The 17,701-nt window shown below is 30.7% G+C and overlaps 1 protein-coding gene across 1 annotated transcript; it reads right to left on the reverse strand.

Annotated features, from left to right (window-relative positions):
- Positions 1-11,014: 11,014 nt before the first annotated feature.
- On the reverse strand, positions 11,015-11,824 carry LOC106760350. The gene is made up of 2 exons (XM_014643788.1): positions 11,538-11,824; positions 11,015-11,306 (listed from the first exon to the last, which is right to left on the reverse strand). The coding sequence occupies exons 1-2, from the start codon at positions 11,822-11,824 to the stop codon at positions 11,015-11,017; spliced, it is 579 nt and encodes a 192-aa protein (XP_014499274.1).
- Between the last annotated feature and the right edge of the window lie 5,877 nt (positions 11,825-17,701).

Genomic DNA, 17,701 nt, shown 5'->3' on the forward strand with positions numbered 1-17,701 from the left:
TTTTCGACACGTTTTTCTTTTCTTTCTTCCCTTTTTTTAATTTCTTTTCTTTTCTCTATTTTCGTTTTCTCTTTTTTTTTCTTTTTTTTTTCGTTTTTTTACCTTTTTTTATATATTTTTTTGTTTATTTACTATTTTTTTCAAAAAGAATATAGAAAATCAAATTAAATAAGATAATAAGAAACTAAATCATAAAAAACTAAGAATAATAAAACAAAAATAGCAAATAAAAATAAAATAAGACAAAAATAAAAATAAATCCTACTATTTATTCATCCGGACGAAATTGAGTGTTGACATGTACATATACATAGATGTATGTTGTACATATACATAGATGTATGTATGTACATATACATAGATGTATGTATGTGCATATACATATATGTATGTATGTACATATACATATATGTACATGTACATATACATATATGTACATTTCTATATATGTACATATCTTATGTACATATCTACATATGTACATTTGTGTATATATATATATATATATATATATATATATATATGGTTGGACAAACTGAATTGCATTGAACTATGTGGTTAAAAATTGTATTGAACTCAAAAAGAGTTCACTTAAACTAAACTAAACTAAAAAAATAGTTCAGATGAACTGAACTGAACTACTTTTTATCCTACCAAACTACACTGCTACTGAATTGAACTAAATTATAGTGTAAACTGAACTGCACTGTTAACTGCACTAAATTTAACTCATAAAGTTTAACTTTTCAACACAAAGTCAAATCAAAGCAGATCACAATATGGGCTGCCCCTTTAGCTTGCTTCAACCGCATCACCAGTTCAGAAAAAGGTTAACAACTGATTCACAAACTGTCAACAACTAACAAAATTTCAAATGTAAAGCATACCTTTCAAATAACCTATTATCCAAAGACTAATCCCAAAGGTAAGTAATATTAGACCAATTAGGATGTAATAGAGAAATCAAGAAAAATGACCAGACTTGTATGCTTACGATCAACTAGGATCAATGTGCTTAGTTTTCTCTCAAGCATATCAACAAACATGTAGAGATCATTAATTTGAGAAAAATCAACCAACGCAAATGATGAGTCAACTACCAAGAGAAAAAAAAAATAGAAAAATGAGCAACGGAGTACTTAAACGGATGAGAGATGGGCTGCTACGGAGAGGAAGTGGGCGGCGGGAGAAGCTCCAACAAAACCCTTGGAAGATGGCTAAGGTCGAGCAGCGAAAAAGCAAGTACGGAAGGCTTGAACTCGAACAGCGGAGGACTAATCGAGGAAGAGGAGAGGAGGGATGAGCAGCGACGGAGAGGAAGTGAGCGGTGATGGAGAGGAAGGGTCGACGGCGGCAGAAAATTTGTGCCGGTGGTAAATGAATATGAATTCTGATGGAGAAAGAAATTGAGAACAAAAAAAGGTTTAAACCTCTTTTTAGTCCCCAAGTTATAAGCGGATGTTCACTTTAGTCCCCGCTTTTGAAACTGTCAACGTTTGGTCCCTAAGTTATAAAACTTGTTTCAAATCAGTCCCTGCCGTTAAATGTGTTAGAACGGCGTTAAATGTTGGTATGATGTGGCAAAGAAGTTATCAAACATGGCAAAACGACGACAATGGGAAGCCAGATAAGAAAAAACATTGGAATAAAAATTATATATTCGTGATGGTGGTGCTTGCCCTAACATATTCGTGAAGGATTTGAGCTGATGTGAAGGATTTGGATGGTGATAGTTCTTCGTTGTAAGACATCAAGATCTGTTCNTGGGTGTTTCCTTTGTTTCAAGTGTGTGCCCTAAGGTAAGGAAGTTGGTTTCTGTTAGGTGCGTACCCTAACCTCAGGATCTGGTGTTGGGGTGTTCTTTGTTTCGGGTTCTTTTTGGGGTGTTATCTATTTGGGGTTTCTGTTTTGTTCTTGGGTGTTCTCTGTTTTGGTTTCTTGAGCTGGACGAAGTATTATTGCAGTTTTCCGAGAGGCAATGACAAAGAATCAGTGTTCCTCGTGCTCATGGGGAAGCTCTCATGGTGCTTCATCATCAAGAGCAATGGTTGGCAGCGAAATGTGCTATTGTGGAGAGCTTGCCGTATTGAGAGTGGCAAAAACTCCTAAGAACCAGGGAAAGCATTTTTGGGGCTGCCCTAATTACAGGCGGAGTCGTTATGAAGAAGTGCGAGGATGCAATTTCTTCAAATGGCACATTGAAGATAATGGAGATGAAAGGGATACTACAATTGGATGGCAAAGNAGAAAGATCATTAATTTGGAAAGATCACTTTTGGTTTGTCAGAAAAGGGAGAAGGTCTTAATATCAATGTTATGCATGATGGGGTTGATTATCATCATCCTTGTATGCCGTATGTTTTAATTTTGTTTTAGTGGTGTATCTGTCAAATTTGTTATGAAGATGTTGGTTATATTGTAATGAATGAGATTGAGGTTGTAATGAGATTGTTGGTTTTAATGAGGTTGTAATGAATGAGATTGAGGTTGTAATGAGATTGTTGGTTGTAATGAGGTTGTAATGAATGAGATTGTGGTTGTAATGAACTTGGTTATATTTTGTTACTTTAACTTGGTTATATCATAATGTTTCTCACTTTAAGTTGATGATATTAGAATATGCTTCCATAAACTTCTACAGAGCAATGTAAAGTACAAAGCAAAATAAAAGTACAAAGAAATTGAAATATAATAATCAGAATCTGCTTTCATGATCAAAATGACAATATATTGGTCAAAGTAATATAAATCTGATGTTCAAGGTGAAATTACAAAGACCAATCTAAAGTGGTCATGATGTTAAGAAATAACCAAGACCAATCTAAAAAGATGTAGTTGTTGTTAACCAAAATACATCTGAAGTCAATCAAAATACATCTGAAGTCAACCAAAATACATCAAATATCATCCAAAATACATAAAACATGATCCAAAATACATCACAGCCACATATCCAAACTACAAACAATCTAAATTGCTGGTGTTGTTTGATTTGGCTGGGTTTGTTCAGTAATTTCACTTCCTTGAGTAGGGTGTAGTGTAGCTTCCTGGTGTGGGGTAGGTTCCTGGTCTGGAACAGGTTGCTGGAGTGGTGTATCCTCTTGGGGTTGCTGTTGATTTGCTTGAGGGCAGTTAGGTCTTCTATGCCCTACTTGTCTGCATATGGAACATTTCTTAGGAATTCCTTTTTGTCCAATTTGTGTATCATCCTTTCTTTGCTCCCAACTTTCGAGTCTTCTTTTCTTTCGTGGTCTACTTGGCAAGACTCTTTTTGGTGGAGGTTGAATATCAGGTGTTGAAGTCCTTTGCCATAGATGAGGACCATTCAGAGGGAAAATGATTGGGTTGTATGTTTCTTCATACGTGCAGGTCCTAAACCAAAGTGGTAAGTATTCTTCAGGATTGATGTTGAGAAACCTCATGGCTGTGAGTGCATGGCAGCAAGGTATTCCTGTTATTGTCCACTTTCTGCAGGTACATTCTCTTTTTTCAACATCAACCACATACTTCTCAGCAATGATGGATGTATGGGTGATCTGAAATATTTGCATCCCTGACCAACTGCCAAATGGTAAAGAAATAATGTTAAGAACAAGACATAACTATTTAAACCAAATGAGAAGTGTTGATACCTAGGAATCCAGTATTTTGTCTTCTCTAACTCCTTNTGCAGTCTTTTTTTAATCTTGGGGCAAATGATACCTTCATATTTACTTATCTTCTCTCTATTGGATGCCCACTTGTTCATCAAGTACATTCGAATCTGTTCCAACATTGATATTATTGGTTTTTCCCGTGCATCTAAGATCACACTGTTAAAACCTTCAGATATGTTGTTGACAAGTGTGTCACAAGCAGGTCTTCCTGTAAACCTGGATCTAGACCAATGTCTGCAAAAATATAAAGTTAAACATTCACATAAAGTTAAACATTTACATCAAGGTAAACAACATGTTATATTAAAGATTTGACTTCGGGATAGATGAACTTGCCTTGTGGAATTTGTACCAAGTATTTAAATGCGTCTAGATTAACTTCCTTCATCTGTCTCATTACTGTCTCCCATGCTTCAGGGGTTGTTGATACTGCAGCCTTCCGTAGTAATTGTCTGAGGTTTAAGCCAGGAAACTTCTTTCTAAAATTTGAATAAATATGTCTGACACAGTAACGCTGGTCCACATCAGGCAATAGACTTTGTAAAGCTGGTAGAAGTCCCTATTCAAACAGGGCATGAATATTAAATTACCTAACTTTCAATGGTTTATAAAGTAATGAATAAACGAGTTTTGTGGTACTTACTTTTTGTTGATCTGACATAAATGTGCACCTTGAACAAAATCCCCCACCTCCAAGATCCTCAATTAACAATTCCAAGAAAAAAGTCCATGATTCCTTATTCTCTACTTCAACTACAGCATAAGCTAAGGGACACATCTGGTCATTAGCATCTCTTCCAACAGCAGTTAAAAGCTCACCTCCATATTTCCCCTTTAAGAAACAACCATCCAAATGTACAATTGGTCTACAGGATACAAAACTGTCCTTACATGCTTTTAAACACACATAAATTCTCTTGAATATGGTTTGATCTTGGTTTGGTTCTACATTAATTTTAACTGTTGAGCCTGGGTTTGCCCGCAGCTACTCCTCTGCATAGTCATAGAGTCTCTCATATTGTTGTTTGTAGCTAGCCTCAATGTTGGTTGTTGCCATTTCCTTTGCTCTACTTGTTGTAGCCCTAGACACAACAATATTATATCTCTTACAGAATTTGTTATGCAGATTTGTCATTTTCATATCTGGATTTGTTTGCATGCTTTTCTCCAACCTGTCACTTAACCATTTAGAGGTAACTACACCAATTTTGAATTCTCTAGTACAAGTGTGCCTGTCCACAATCTTTCTTAGCTGCCATGTATGCTGGGTACTCTTATATCCACAATAAGCGTACCAGGGACATTTCCCTTGTGACCCATAACATTTCACGCTAACTCTTCTCTTATCATTCTTCCACAGCTTCAACTTTCTACCATTGTGTACTCCATAACTTCTAATTGCATCAATGAAGTCATCTTTTTCAGCGAAATATGTTCCAAGCTCCCATCTATGATCTTTCATACTAATGGGCTCTTTGAAGGTTGCAAAATCTCCAAATATGGAGGTTTCAACATCTGAATCATCACTTAAATATATACTATCACAACTATCAGATTCCCACTCACTATCACTAATTCCCCTTGGCTGGACATGCTTCTTTTGAGTACTACATTCTCTTGTAGTTCCCCCTAGCCAGTCATCTTCCTCAGCATCCCTCACTCCATCATCAATATTATCCTCATCAGCATCAGCATCCCCCTCACCATCTTCAACATCAGCATCCTCACCTTCTTCACCAAGAAAATCNTCATCAAGTTCANCATGTTCTTCAACAACTACATCAACATCAGCATCCTCACCTTNTTCACCANGNNNATCNNCATCAAGTTCANCATGTTCTTCAACAACTACATCAACATCAGCANCCTNACCTTGTTCACCATGTGCATCCCCATCAAGTTCAGCATGTTCTTCAACAACTACATCAACATCAGCATCATTTGCATGACCTTGTTCACCATGTTCCCCATCCTCAACTTCAACCTGAGGAACTTCTTGCTGACCAACTCCAACCTTAGGAACTTTTGGCTCACCAACTCCAACCTCAGCAACTTCTGGCTCACCAACTTCAACTTCAGGAACTTCTCCTCCTTCAACTACACATCCCTCAACTTCACCTCCTTGATTTTCACCTAACTCAGATTGACTATGATATTCTATCGTATGAAGATATTGAGGTTGGGATATGAAGTTAACCACAAACAAATGAGCTTGACCATCTCTTCTAGCAATATTTATCAAATTACATGCACCTTTGTCATCACTTAACAATTCCAACCTATCTTCTAATANAGGGCCACCTAGAGAATACCATAACTCCTTAACATTTCTATAGCCCATCTCCTTTAGTATGGTCATTATTTCAAAAAAACTCCATCTGTCTGGGTCAATGATCAACGTACTAGTTTCACCTCCATGATATCCAAATGTCCCAGTAATCATAAACTTTCCCCCATGGTGAAACACCACCTCGATATCACAGTTGGACATATTGGTTACTGTTCAACTATAATATGCCTATATAAATGTCACTATTAGACTAAATTCCAAACATGCTACCACCCACTATTACACATTACTAAATTCTATATTTTTGACAAACAACTATACACGTGCAGTAATGCTTAATTAAAGAGGCATGAACCACACAAAAAACAAACAAACACAGAATAAACAATTCCTACTTCTCCAATTTGGGGACCAAATACAAACAAAAAGTGTGCCCAAAGTTTTGAATGACATTAAAGAACGAGACCACATCAAAGGCAACAAAACACACAGTAGGGGACCACAACAGAACAATATCAGGGGACAAAAAGACAACGTACTACCATGGGGGACCCCAACAACATAAAATAAGTGATCAAAAACGCACCTTTCAACTTTTCTTTTCGAACGAAGTCCTCGCTGACGAACCACGCTTCCAAGGAAGTCGCTCCTCACCACAAACACTGACAATGCTCCTTTCGACACCAATCTCCTTCGAAGCAACCAATCTCTGTCTCAAAGAATCACACAACGAACACTACGTACCAATTCCCCAACCCTCGAGAAATATAATCCCCAATTTCACTCTCTGCCCCAATTTTACTGTGCCCTAATTTTTATCCCAATCTTAATTTAACCACATTTAAAAAAATCACAAACAATTTCTTTTATTTTACACGTAACAACAGTCATTGCTTGCCACGTCAACCATAATTGGACACCTCACATGCACAGTCACTTAAACGTTATAACTTTTTAACACCGTTAACGGCAGGGACGGATCCGAAACATGTTTTATAACTTAGGGACCAAACGTTGACAGTTTTAAAAACGGGGACTAAATTGAACATTCGCTTATAACTTGGGGACTAAAAAGAGGTTTAAACAAAAAAAAAATAAGACAAGCAATTAACACAGTTAACGGCATTGAAATTATTTAATGTTCAGTTTTTCTAAACTAAACTAAAGAATAGTTTAATTAGTTATCAGTACACTCGTTCAGTTTTTTATAGTATAAAATAGTATAGATAACTGTAATTTAGTACAGTTTAATAAATTATGTCAAGCTCTCTCTATATATATATATATTTTAAAATAATACATCAACTTTAAAGCTCGTTATTTGAATTGGAAATTAGTTTAATATTTGTGGCTCAAAATAATATTTAAATAAAGGTAAAAAAAAGTTGTATGAGGATGAACCATCCAAATAGGAGTCAACATATAGTGAGGTAATTCTAAGAAAACAAATATAAGTATTTTTAAATACATATAATTTTTATATAATCAAGATTAAAAATATAGTAAGAATAAAATAACAATTATTTTTATATATATAAAAGATAACATGATTTTGACACTATATAAACATAATTGAAATAGAAAAGAATTACTATTAATTTGATGCTACTAACCCAAACTTTGTCCTTTGACGAGTTAATGAGACGAAACATTTTCACGAGTCCAAAACCAAAACACTTGTCCTCTAAAGAAAAGAAACATTTAACCAGAAAAAAGAAGCAGGTTCTTGTAAATATTTTGGGAGTGAAACAAAGAATAAACATTTCCAGACAATAAAAATGTTAATAATCCAAAACAAATAATGTTTCTTTGAGAAAAAAATAAGATTCAAATTAACAAAACCAAACTTCAACTGTGAAAAAACAACAAACGACATCTTCTCTTCGTTTTCGCCTTCCATATAGTGAAAACCAACATTCTCAGACAGTCAAATTAATTATTTTCCCATGATTTCTTTGGGAAAGATTTTGCAATATAGATGAGTCTTGAAAAAAAAACATATGGTAAAGAAAAGATCAAGTAGAAATGAGAATGATATGGACACGTTGAAATAGATATAGATAAAAATGTAAATTAATAATGTCAAATGTTAAAAAAATATTTAGAATATCTATTGACAAAATAAACAAATATAATAAAATAAATTCCAAAAGAAACGTGGATAAACAAAGAAATTGAAAGAGAAAACACACATTTCCGAAAGAAAAGGTAGAAATTATTTAACCATTTATTCAAGGCAAGATCTTTCTCCATCCTATCAAATTTGGGTCCTTTTCTTTCGGGATCAAGGAGTTTCTCAAACCCTTCTATGTTCCCTTCACAACCATCAAATGCCGATATAAAATATCCTTGATATAAAATATAAAATGAATGTCGATATCCGTTTCAATATGTTTGACATTTGTTTATATATTTTAAATCTTTTATATTTTAATTTATTGTTTTTATTTTAATTTTATTTTAATAATATTTTTTATTTGCATAATATATTATAAAAAACAAAAAAAAAATCAATACTTTATAAACTAATTTTGAAATATAAAAGTAATTTAAATAATATTTATATATTAATTTAAAATACAATAAACTAAAAAACTAAAAACTAAAAATAAAAGAAAAAACCTTACGAAATAAATTAATTTATTTTATATAATTAAATAACTATTATTAATTTAATTAAATTGTAAATTTTTTTAATTAGTTATAACCAACAGATGTGTTACATCCGGATTTGGCACATCCGGTTTTTTTTCCATCCCAGGTATAAGCTTCATCACAGTTAATTTTAACAAATTCTTTTGGAAATAGTATCTAACAAACCAATCTTTTAAAACTTGAATTATCTCTCTAAAAAAAATGTTTGTTCATGATAAATAAATTACAAAATATAACAATGTAAAAAAATCAAATGAAAATTTAAATTTTTAACATCTAATTGAAAGTAAAAATAAAATAATAACAATAATAGCATAATAATAATCTTAATAATAAATTATTATTATTGTATTTGTTGTTATTATTATTATTATAAAAATAAATAATTATAATAGAAAATAGTTTTTTTGTAAAAAAAAATACGAGACAAACATGTTTCAAAGACATAAATTTTTCTAGATTGAACTTTCGTCATAATCTTGTTCGGTATTTTTCTTTAGTAAAAATATGGCATCCCATTCAAGTCACATCCTATAACACTACTGATTTACAGTTCTAAAATAATGGAAAACTTTTTAAATCACATTTCTTTATTATATTTATTGATAGAAAATAACATAATAGCCATAATTTGTGAATAATGACTTATCTTTTTAATTCAAAACTAATATTAATTTGGAATAAAAGAACATGAAAATTTTATCATTATTAATATTTCAATGCAAAAAGATAAAAGAAATTTACCTTATCATGATGCAGGTTGTTGTTTGTGTTAAGCCACCAATGTAAATTTGGACATTCTTCACCCTTTGAACAATTACCATTTTTCCAATCTTCACATGTAGTAGGTGATGATGATCTTTCACAGGTCTTTCTTTCTATCTCCATACTTTGTAACAATGAATAAGAAACAATTTTGCTTAGACTTAACTCTCTCCCACAAATAATGGTTTTCAAGAAATGAAAATGATGATTTTGAAGAAAATGGAAATGATGATTTTTGAAAGAAATGATAGTGTAATAGATTTTGGATACGATTGATTTAAATAGAAAAATGAAATACTACAATATAAAGAGTTAGAGATAAAATAAAATAAAGGATAAAAAAAAATCAAGATACTATAATAAAATAAAAATAAATGACAAAAGATAAAAGTAAAAGAATAAAATAAAATAAAGATAACAATAAACCATCTTTAATTATCGTATCTTTAGTTTTACGTAAACCATTAAAATTGATTTATATACTAAGATGATAAAAAAATACAATCCTAAAAACTTAAAATATTTGTGAATATCTAATACTCCAAATTTTTAAATGTAGTTCTCTGTCCTAACCTAAACGAAAATGAATATATATATATATATATGAATATTTCCAAAATATGATATGCAATATTTTTTAAAAACTTGAATAATTTTAAAGATTGATAAATATAATCGTGATTATGTAAAAATAAACACTATTTCACACAAAATATATTATTAAACAATATTTTGGATAAAATAATATAATTAATAGATGATTTAATAGAAGATAAGAGTTAGGAATATAAATAAAATAAAAAATAAAGAAAAAAGATAAAATCAGGATTAAGTAATAAAAGAATACTAAATATGTTATCCTGGCAAAATTTTATCTATAACATTATTGTTATTAATTACTGTAATATTTATGATAAATACATTAAGACTAGTATAAAAATCATATTTTATGACGTACAAAAACGAGTTATGGTGTAATTTGTGAGTTATAATAGGTCTACACTTATTATAAGTACAAAATTATGTACGTTATAACTCGTTTTTGTATATCATAAAATATGATTTTTGTACTAGTGTAAGGAATGACCATCCGTACCTGGCAAGATATGTGAACGAAATAACATGAATATTATATTCGAATCTTTCTACTCAAGCAAACGTCATTTCTAACTAATTAAATATTATATTCATGTGAATGTTACAACAATGGCTGGTTTATAGTATAATATGTCAATGACTTTAACTAATACAAGGAGGATTGGTAGTGGTTAAAGTAGTGTGTGTATATTGATATATAAATTTCGTATTGGGAGTTATCATAACGCTCTAATAATAATACAATCTCAAGTAGAGAAAAGTGATGTATGTGGTGAAAGGAGCAAAATGTCCTAATCTAGAAGTTTTACTTTGGCCAAAGGCATACAAGCTTTACTTTCGCGTATTGAAGACCATTCACATACTCAACAAACAAGCTCTCATCATCACAATCCATTACATTTTCCCATGCATACATCAACACATCCCAAGCCTCAGTAGAACGAACTAACATTTTGCATTTAGCTAAAACATTTTTATGGATATGGAACCGACATAACATCTGATATGACTCAGGGAATACATTTGCAATGGCATTCATCAAAGCCAAGTCTCAATTTGTGACAATGACTTTAGGACAACCCTCAGATGTTATAAATAAACCTTTCAGCTTTTCCAAAGCCCATGTGAAATTACTCTGTCTTTCAGTAGACAAGAAAGCAAATGCTGCTGAGAAGATTAAACCTGTACATGTCATGCCCACAATCTCAAGCAATGGAAGTCTATATCTGTTTGTTTTATATGTGGAATCCATCATAAATACAACATTAAATGAGTTTAACAATTTCATCGCATCAGGATATGTCCAAAACAAGTCAGTAATAACCTTTGAATCGTCGGCACACCTACTCCAATGCAATGAATGTACTTATCCTGGTACAACAACATCATAAGTTGTTGTAGTTCAGCTCTGGACCCTCTAATTGATCGTTTATACGCTTGCCTTGTGTTGTAGATTTGTTTAATGGTTGTGACATTTCGATCATTATATTGTTTGAGGGTTAATAAAATATTTCCAGGTGTAACTTTTATTCTTTGTCATATCAACTAGTAATGATTTCTCACTCATATTTAACCTGCCAGCATAAGGGTGCCCAACTAAAGTTTCAGCCAACTCATGGTTGTGATGTCCACACATCACATTCAACACCCATCCATCCCCATCTAAACATGGTTTACCCTTTAATCTAAATGGACACTCACATTTACGAGTGTTGTATACACTGGGGACTGCATCGGCTTTGTATTTCCAATATTTCCCTCCTCTTTCACATCCAAGTTTGACGAACGTTTTTCTTCCCCGTACACCAGTAGCTTTATCAGATCTTACTATTCCAACAACAATTCCTAAACCATAAGTCATCCCTCTTACCTAATCAATTAAGTGCTCTGGTGAACGAAATATTTCATTTGTGGTAAATTTATTTGTCAAATCCACCTCTATATCTTCGTTAATAAAGGAAGATAAATTGAATATCAAAATAGAACCAACTTGAGAATCCATATGAATATCTTCATTCATTTTAAACAATAATTACCTATAAAATTATAATAAATCTTATTAACATAATTAATAATTAATCAAACAAATATAAAAATATTAATATAATAAAATTATATATTTCATATAATTAAAGTAATAAATAATTGTTATATAATTATAAAATTGTTAAACAATTAAAGATACAAATAATATATATATATATATATATATATATATATATATATATATATTATATAAAAAACATTAAATTTAAAAAATAATTAAATATCGTGATAAAAAAATAAATATAAAAATAAATCTTCAAATATACATTATTAAAATAATAAAAAATAATATATCAAAAGATATAAATTTCTTTATTAAAATATCTCAAAATTAATATAAAAGAGTAAACTAATAAAAACAAATCTTAAAAAATAAAACTAATAAAAACAAAATCTTAAATAACGTGAAACAACCTTAAACAGATGTTGACATCCGTCGACGGATTCCCATATCCGTTTAAGGCGCAATTTAGGGTTACGTACCTCGCCTCGCTGCTTTTTTTCACACCCTTAAAGATCTAATAGAGTGCAGCACGACAAACGTACACAAAGATATAATTTAACTTTGTTACTCCTACGAACAATTTTTTTGAGCAGTCTCTCACATACTACACCACACTTTCGAGCAATCTGATACGAGAAAGAATTTTCAAAAAGAAAAAATAAGCATGAACGTAAAAGAGAAAGAGAATAAATAGGTTCTATGGAGTGAGTGACTAAAAATTATAAAATTTTAACCTTAATATAAATTTTTACTAAAGAATAAAATAAGAATAAAAAAATAGAGTGAAGGGAAAAAAGAAAAGGGAGGTGGAAGGAGCAAATGGAGAGGGGGAGAGAGCAACACCCTATCTGGAATTAAGCTTACTGTCGGGCCAGGCCCAGATTCTTCTCAACATTTTTGCTGTTTTGTACATTTTAGACTCAAGTCACCTCAATAACAATCTTTTGTTGAAGGCAGTTTCTTTCTGCACCTTATAAAATTTCTTCATGCACCTCATTATTTTATATTTTATTTTCTCGAATACACTAACATTTTTCTTGAAGACACTCACAGACAATCATCCACTCTTATTCCGAATAAAACTTTCTACAATTGTTTTAATGTGTTCGATAAAATAAAATTCGAATGATGGAATGCAAGAAGGAATTTGACAGGGTGTAGAAAGAAATTGTTGTGTTTATTGCTGTAGTGTTTATGTCTTGAAGCTAAAACTAAATTGATCAATAATAGATTTTAGTTTCATAGAATTAAACATTGTTCTAGTATAAAAAAATTCAAAATTCACATATTTAATCTACTGAAAATTAACAAGACAATTAATGAGAATGTCTAGATAGGGGCAAATATAGATAATGCTGTAATAGAAAATTTAATTTGTTATTCAACTTTATTATCCCTCATATATCTATTTAAGTAATACCTATAAATTTTTTAAAATTTATGAATGTTCAATAATATCTATAAATTTTTAAAAAATAATTTATAAATTTTTTAAAAAAAATATAAACCAAATTATAAAAATATAAAATATAATGTAATTAAATTTTAATTTTAATTAAATTTAATCTAATAAAATATAAATAAAATATTAATTTTAATCTTTTATCTTGTAATAAATATTCAGAAATATAAATATTGTAGTATTCATATTTAACATATATTAAATTATGAGTTATTTATTATTCATGGATACTAATTATTTATTATAAATTTTATCTATGCATACACACGAACAAAATTTTCCATTTGTATAACTTTCGCATTATTACAAACACAAATAATGTGAGAACCTGAAAATTTGGATTAAAAGAGTATATTAGTGTATTAGACTAATAGAACCTGATGTTTTATAGTATAAACAAATTTTGAACAACCTGGTTCATTACCAAACTTCTATTATCTCTCTTTAGAACTCAGTTCTTCAAGTTTTTCTCCTTCTCTCTACCATTCCTTCTCGCTGAGCCATTGTATTGTCGATCAGGTGGTGTTCAAGCTTCCATGGCGTAGAGGGCTTCGTCTTTGACCGATCAGTTTCTTCATTCTAACTGGTAAGTAGTTCTTCTTGTTTCCTCCACTATTTTGGAACCTAGAACATGCGATTCTGTTGGTTGCATGTAACTAGGAATGTTCTTCTTCACTTTGTTGTCAAACCCTAGCTCTAAGAGTTGTTCTTGATCACCAATAGGTGATTTGTAGGGTCTTGTTAAGTGTCCTTCCAACCCAAGGTATTGTAGAGACGATTCCGTGAGCTGGTTAGTTATTAATTGAGGTAAGGGGAGATAGATACTCCTTTGAATTTAGTGTATGATGTGTATGTGTGTTGAAATATGAACTGATATGTTGTTTGAGACATAATTTAGTTTTTGGTAGCTTAATTTGCATGTGCTGAAGCGTTGAATTTGTGAATCTGTGAGGTAATGTTAATAAATTGTATTGGATGCGTTTAACTGCTGCAATTGTTCATGTTAGAAGCATTTTGAGTAAGAAGGTTGTTATAATCTGGTTCCGGTAGAAGCATAGTGAAAATACTAGTGTTTTGAAACTGTTGAGAGGAAGTGAGATAGTGATTTTGAGCTTTGGATGTCCTGAGTGCATTTGGGTTATTGAGGCAGTTTTAGCAAATGGATTGTGACCTGTTTGAGTCATCAAATTGGTCAAAATAAGTGTAATGTGGTAGAATTGAGTTTGAGGTCCTTAAGTTGTTGAATTTGGGGTTTTGGAGTAAAATTTGAGTCTTAATCACTTTAGATTAGTAGTAGGAAGGTTTAGAAACATTTAGACAAGTCTAATTAAGTATATAACACAATTTAGGAGGGGTAGAAGTTGAGAAAAATAGTTAGAATTAGTAAGTTTGGAGTGAGTTGCGTAATTCTGCAGATTTTGCTGTTGCAGATTATGCAGACTCGCTTTCACTCAGCGAGTGGAGGAAAAAGGGTTTGCTATCAAAGGATTTTAGCTTAGTGATGGGCTCGCTGAGCGAATTATTGGTATTTTTAGCTTAGCGAATGATGTGCGCTGAGCGAATTGTTGAAGTCTGGGAGGAATGTCAGTTTTATTAGCTTAGCGAGTATTATGCGCTGAGTGAATGATCTAGTTTGTAATGTGTTATTTCCTTCTCTGCTTTGCTTGATTTGAAATTGAGGTATGAGTTGAATTAATTATGATTAATGTATGATTATGTACAAGTATATGAATATCAAAACTCATGAGTTGTGCTTCAAATTGAAAGTATAGTTGTTGGACGTAATTCTATGAACCTCAAAAAAATGATTCATAGTGGGATCGACCTAGGAATGAAAAAATATATTGACATGTTTTGTGTGATCGACTTGGGAATGAAAAAATATAAAGTTAGTTGGATAAATATTTTAAAATAATATTTATTATTTGTCGGATATATTGATTATTGAAACTCATCAATATTTAGTTTCATGTTCGATATGCATGTGTTGAAATTCTAAAATATAAGATCAATTCATAATATATAAATGAATACCGATTTTGTAGAATTGAATTAAGAGAAAAAATAATATAAAATAATAAAAAACATCTGGAATTTAAAATATATTCATATAAAATTTAGAAACAGGTGAGATTAATTCAAGCAGAAAAAGAAATAAACTACCAAATCAATATAAAATATTCATTTTATAGAATTCATATAAAAAAGTAGTAATTAATAAGTTGCTTCATACAGAAATCTAAAACGTTCTTATCAATCACTTCTTTACCGAAAATTTCTCTGTCTTTTCAATTAGTTAAATAAATAGTCAGTGAATGATTAGGTGTTTTATCTTTTCAAGGGTAATTTTGGAAATAGGAAAACTTAAGACCTATTTAATACATTCAACTAAATTAACTAATATTTTTAATCCAGATAAGTTGGTTTCAGTTTTGTAAAAGGACAAAAGAGAGTAATTTTATCCGGTTTAAATTTAAAATAAGAAATGATTAACTAATTTAATTATGGAGTTTAAGTTGTCAATTCAAGCTACTACATACAGTTTTAATCATGGACCAATGCCCCTCCAAATATATATATATTTTCTATTTGTAGCCAATGCTCCATCCAACAAAAGAGAAAAAGGTTAAAAGAAAAAAAAATTTGTAAAATACAAAAGATATTTTAAAAGAAGACAGAAGGTATGAACAAACCTCCATTTCTCTCCAAACTTTTTGAATATATTTCCAAATTTTTCATTTTTGTCCAAATAACTTGGTTGCCTAATGGGCAAAATTAAACTGTATATGATGCTTGCAAGATTTCAAGTGGGAGGAAAAAAAAAACAATTAAATTCCTTTCAATTATTTGAAATAACATATTTGTTTATTCTTTATCATTAAAAGGACAATTAAATAGCTCTCACAGCCCCTTTCTTAGTTTTTAACCCTTTTTATAATCTAGGATGAGGTATGTGAATCACTGAATCATTAGGCTTCAGTTTTAACCTTTTCTGCCTAATTTTTTAATTAACATCTAATTATGTTGATGGGCATAATTGAAATTATTAGCATATGGAACTTGGCCCACAGATGTTACAATAATTTATTCAATTAACATCTATATTTATTCACTAATTAACCATTCATTTCATCTATACATAAACCCAATTGAATTGTTCGTTAATTAAAGTAAAACTAAAAAGATTAAATCAGTTTGATCAACAAAACCTTTTAAGTATATTACTTATAATTTGTTTTAGTTTGGTAATTAGTACGATCGTACGAAGTCTTTTGGAGGGAAAAAGTACGAATAAGTCGTAATATTGTTTCAATTTAAATTACAAATTAAATAGCAGATTTGACATGTTAATGAAAATAATAGTGTAAGGTTGACGTAAGAATTTATTAAATTTCCTTTGCAGTACAAATTTCATTTGCATTGCTTCTATATTAAATTATAACCATCATTCACCAAGTTGCATTATTTGCTATAGGAACTGCTTATAATTTTACACATTGGTTGGCTTTATTTAACATGTATGCAAACGTGCTGAATGGTTATTGAAAGAAATTAAACCTATCTAATTAAAAATGTGAAGAGAAGAATAGTATGTAGTTCAAATTCAATTAAGTTATGCTTCTTCTTCAAAAAAATATTGAAGAGTTTTAATTAAAGTCAAATGAACTACCTCTCAGAAACGTTTAACCACATACTCAGATCAAGATTAACAAATTGAATGCAATTAGGGTTTAATTAATAAATATTCTTCAGAATGGCTCAACGAACATCCATATTAATTATTAACAAATTAGAGGATCATGAAAGCAGAGGGGGGATTATATATTAATTATCCAAGTCAGAAATACAGTGTTGTTGGCACAGTTTGACGAAATAAGTTTAAAATACATGAAAAAAAAAAAGAGTTTATGGACATGTTTTCGCAACTTTAATATATATGTGATTTGTGCTAGCATATACCTAATAAGATATAAAGATTCTTGTCTCTTTGCAAAGACCCAAGATTCCCTTATTATTTTTAATTCAAAGTATGATTTATACTGCAAGTGTTAGTGCAAAGAAAATAACTTGCAGTTATTAGAATACGTGATACTTGACCCACCCACCATAACCATGCATAATGCTTTGATGTACAAACAACCACATGTTTGATGTATCCGTTGTCTATTTCTAACGTAATTGTGAATTCTTAAATTAATAAGGTGCTACTTTATTAATATTATACA

Source organism: Vigna radiata, chromosome 5, assembly GCF_000741045.1.
Source record: "Vigna radiata var. radiata cultivar VC1973A chromosome 5, Vradiata_ver6, whole genome shotgun sequence".
Lineage (NCBI taxonomy): Eukaryota > Viridiplantae > Streptophyta > Magnoliopsida > Fabales > Fabaceae > Vigna > Vigna radiata.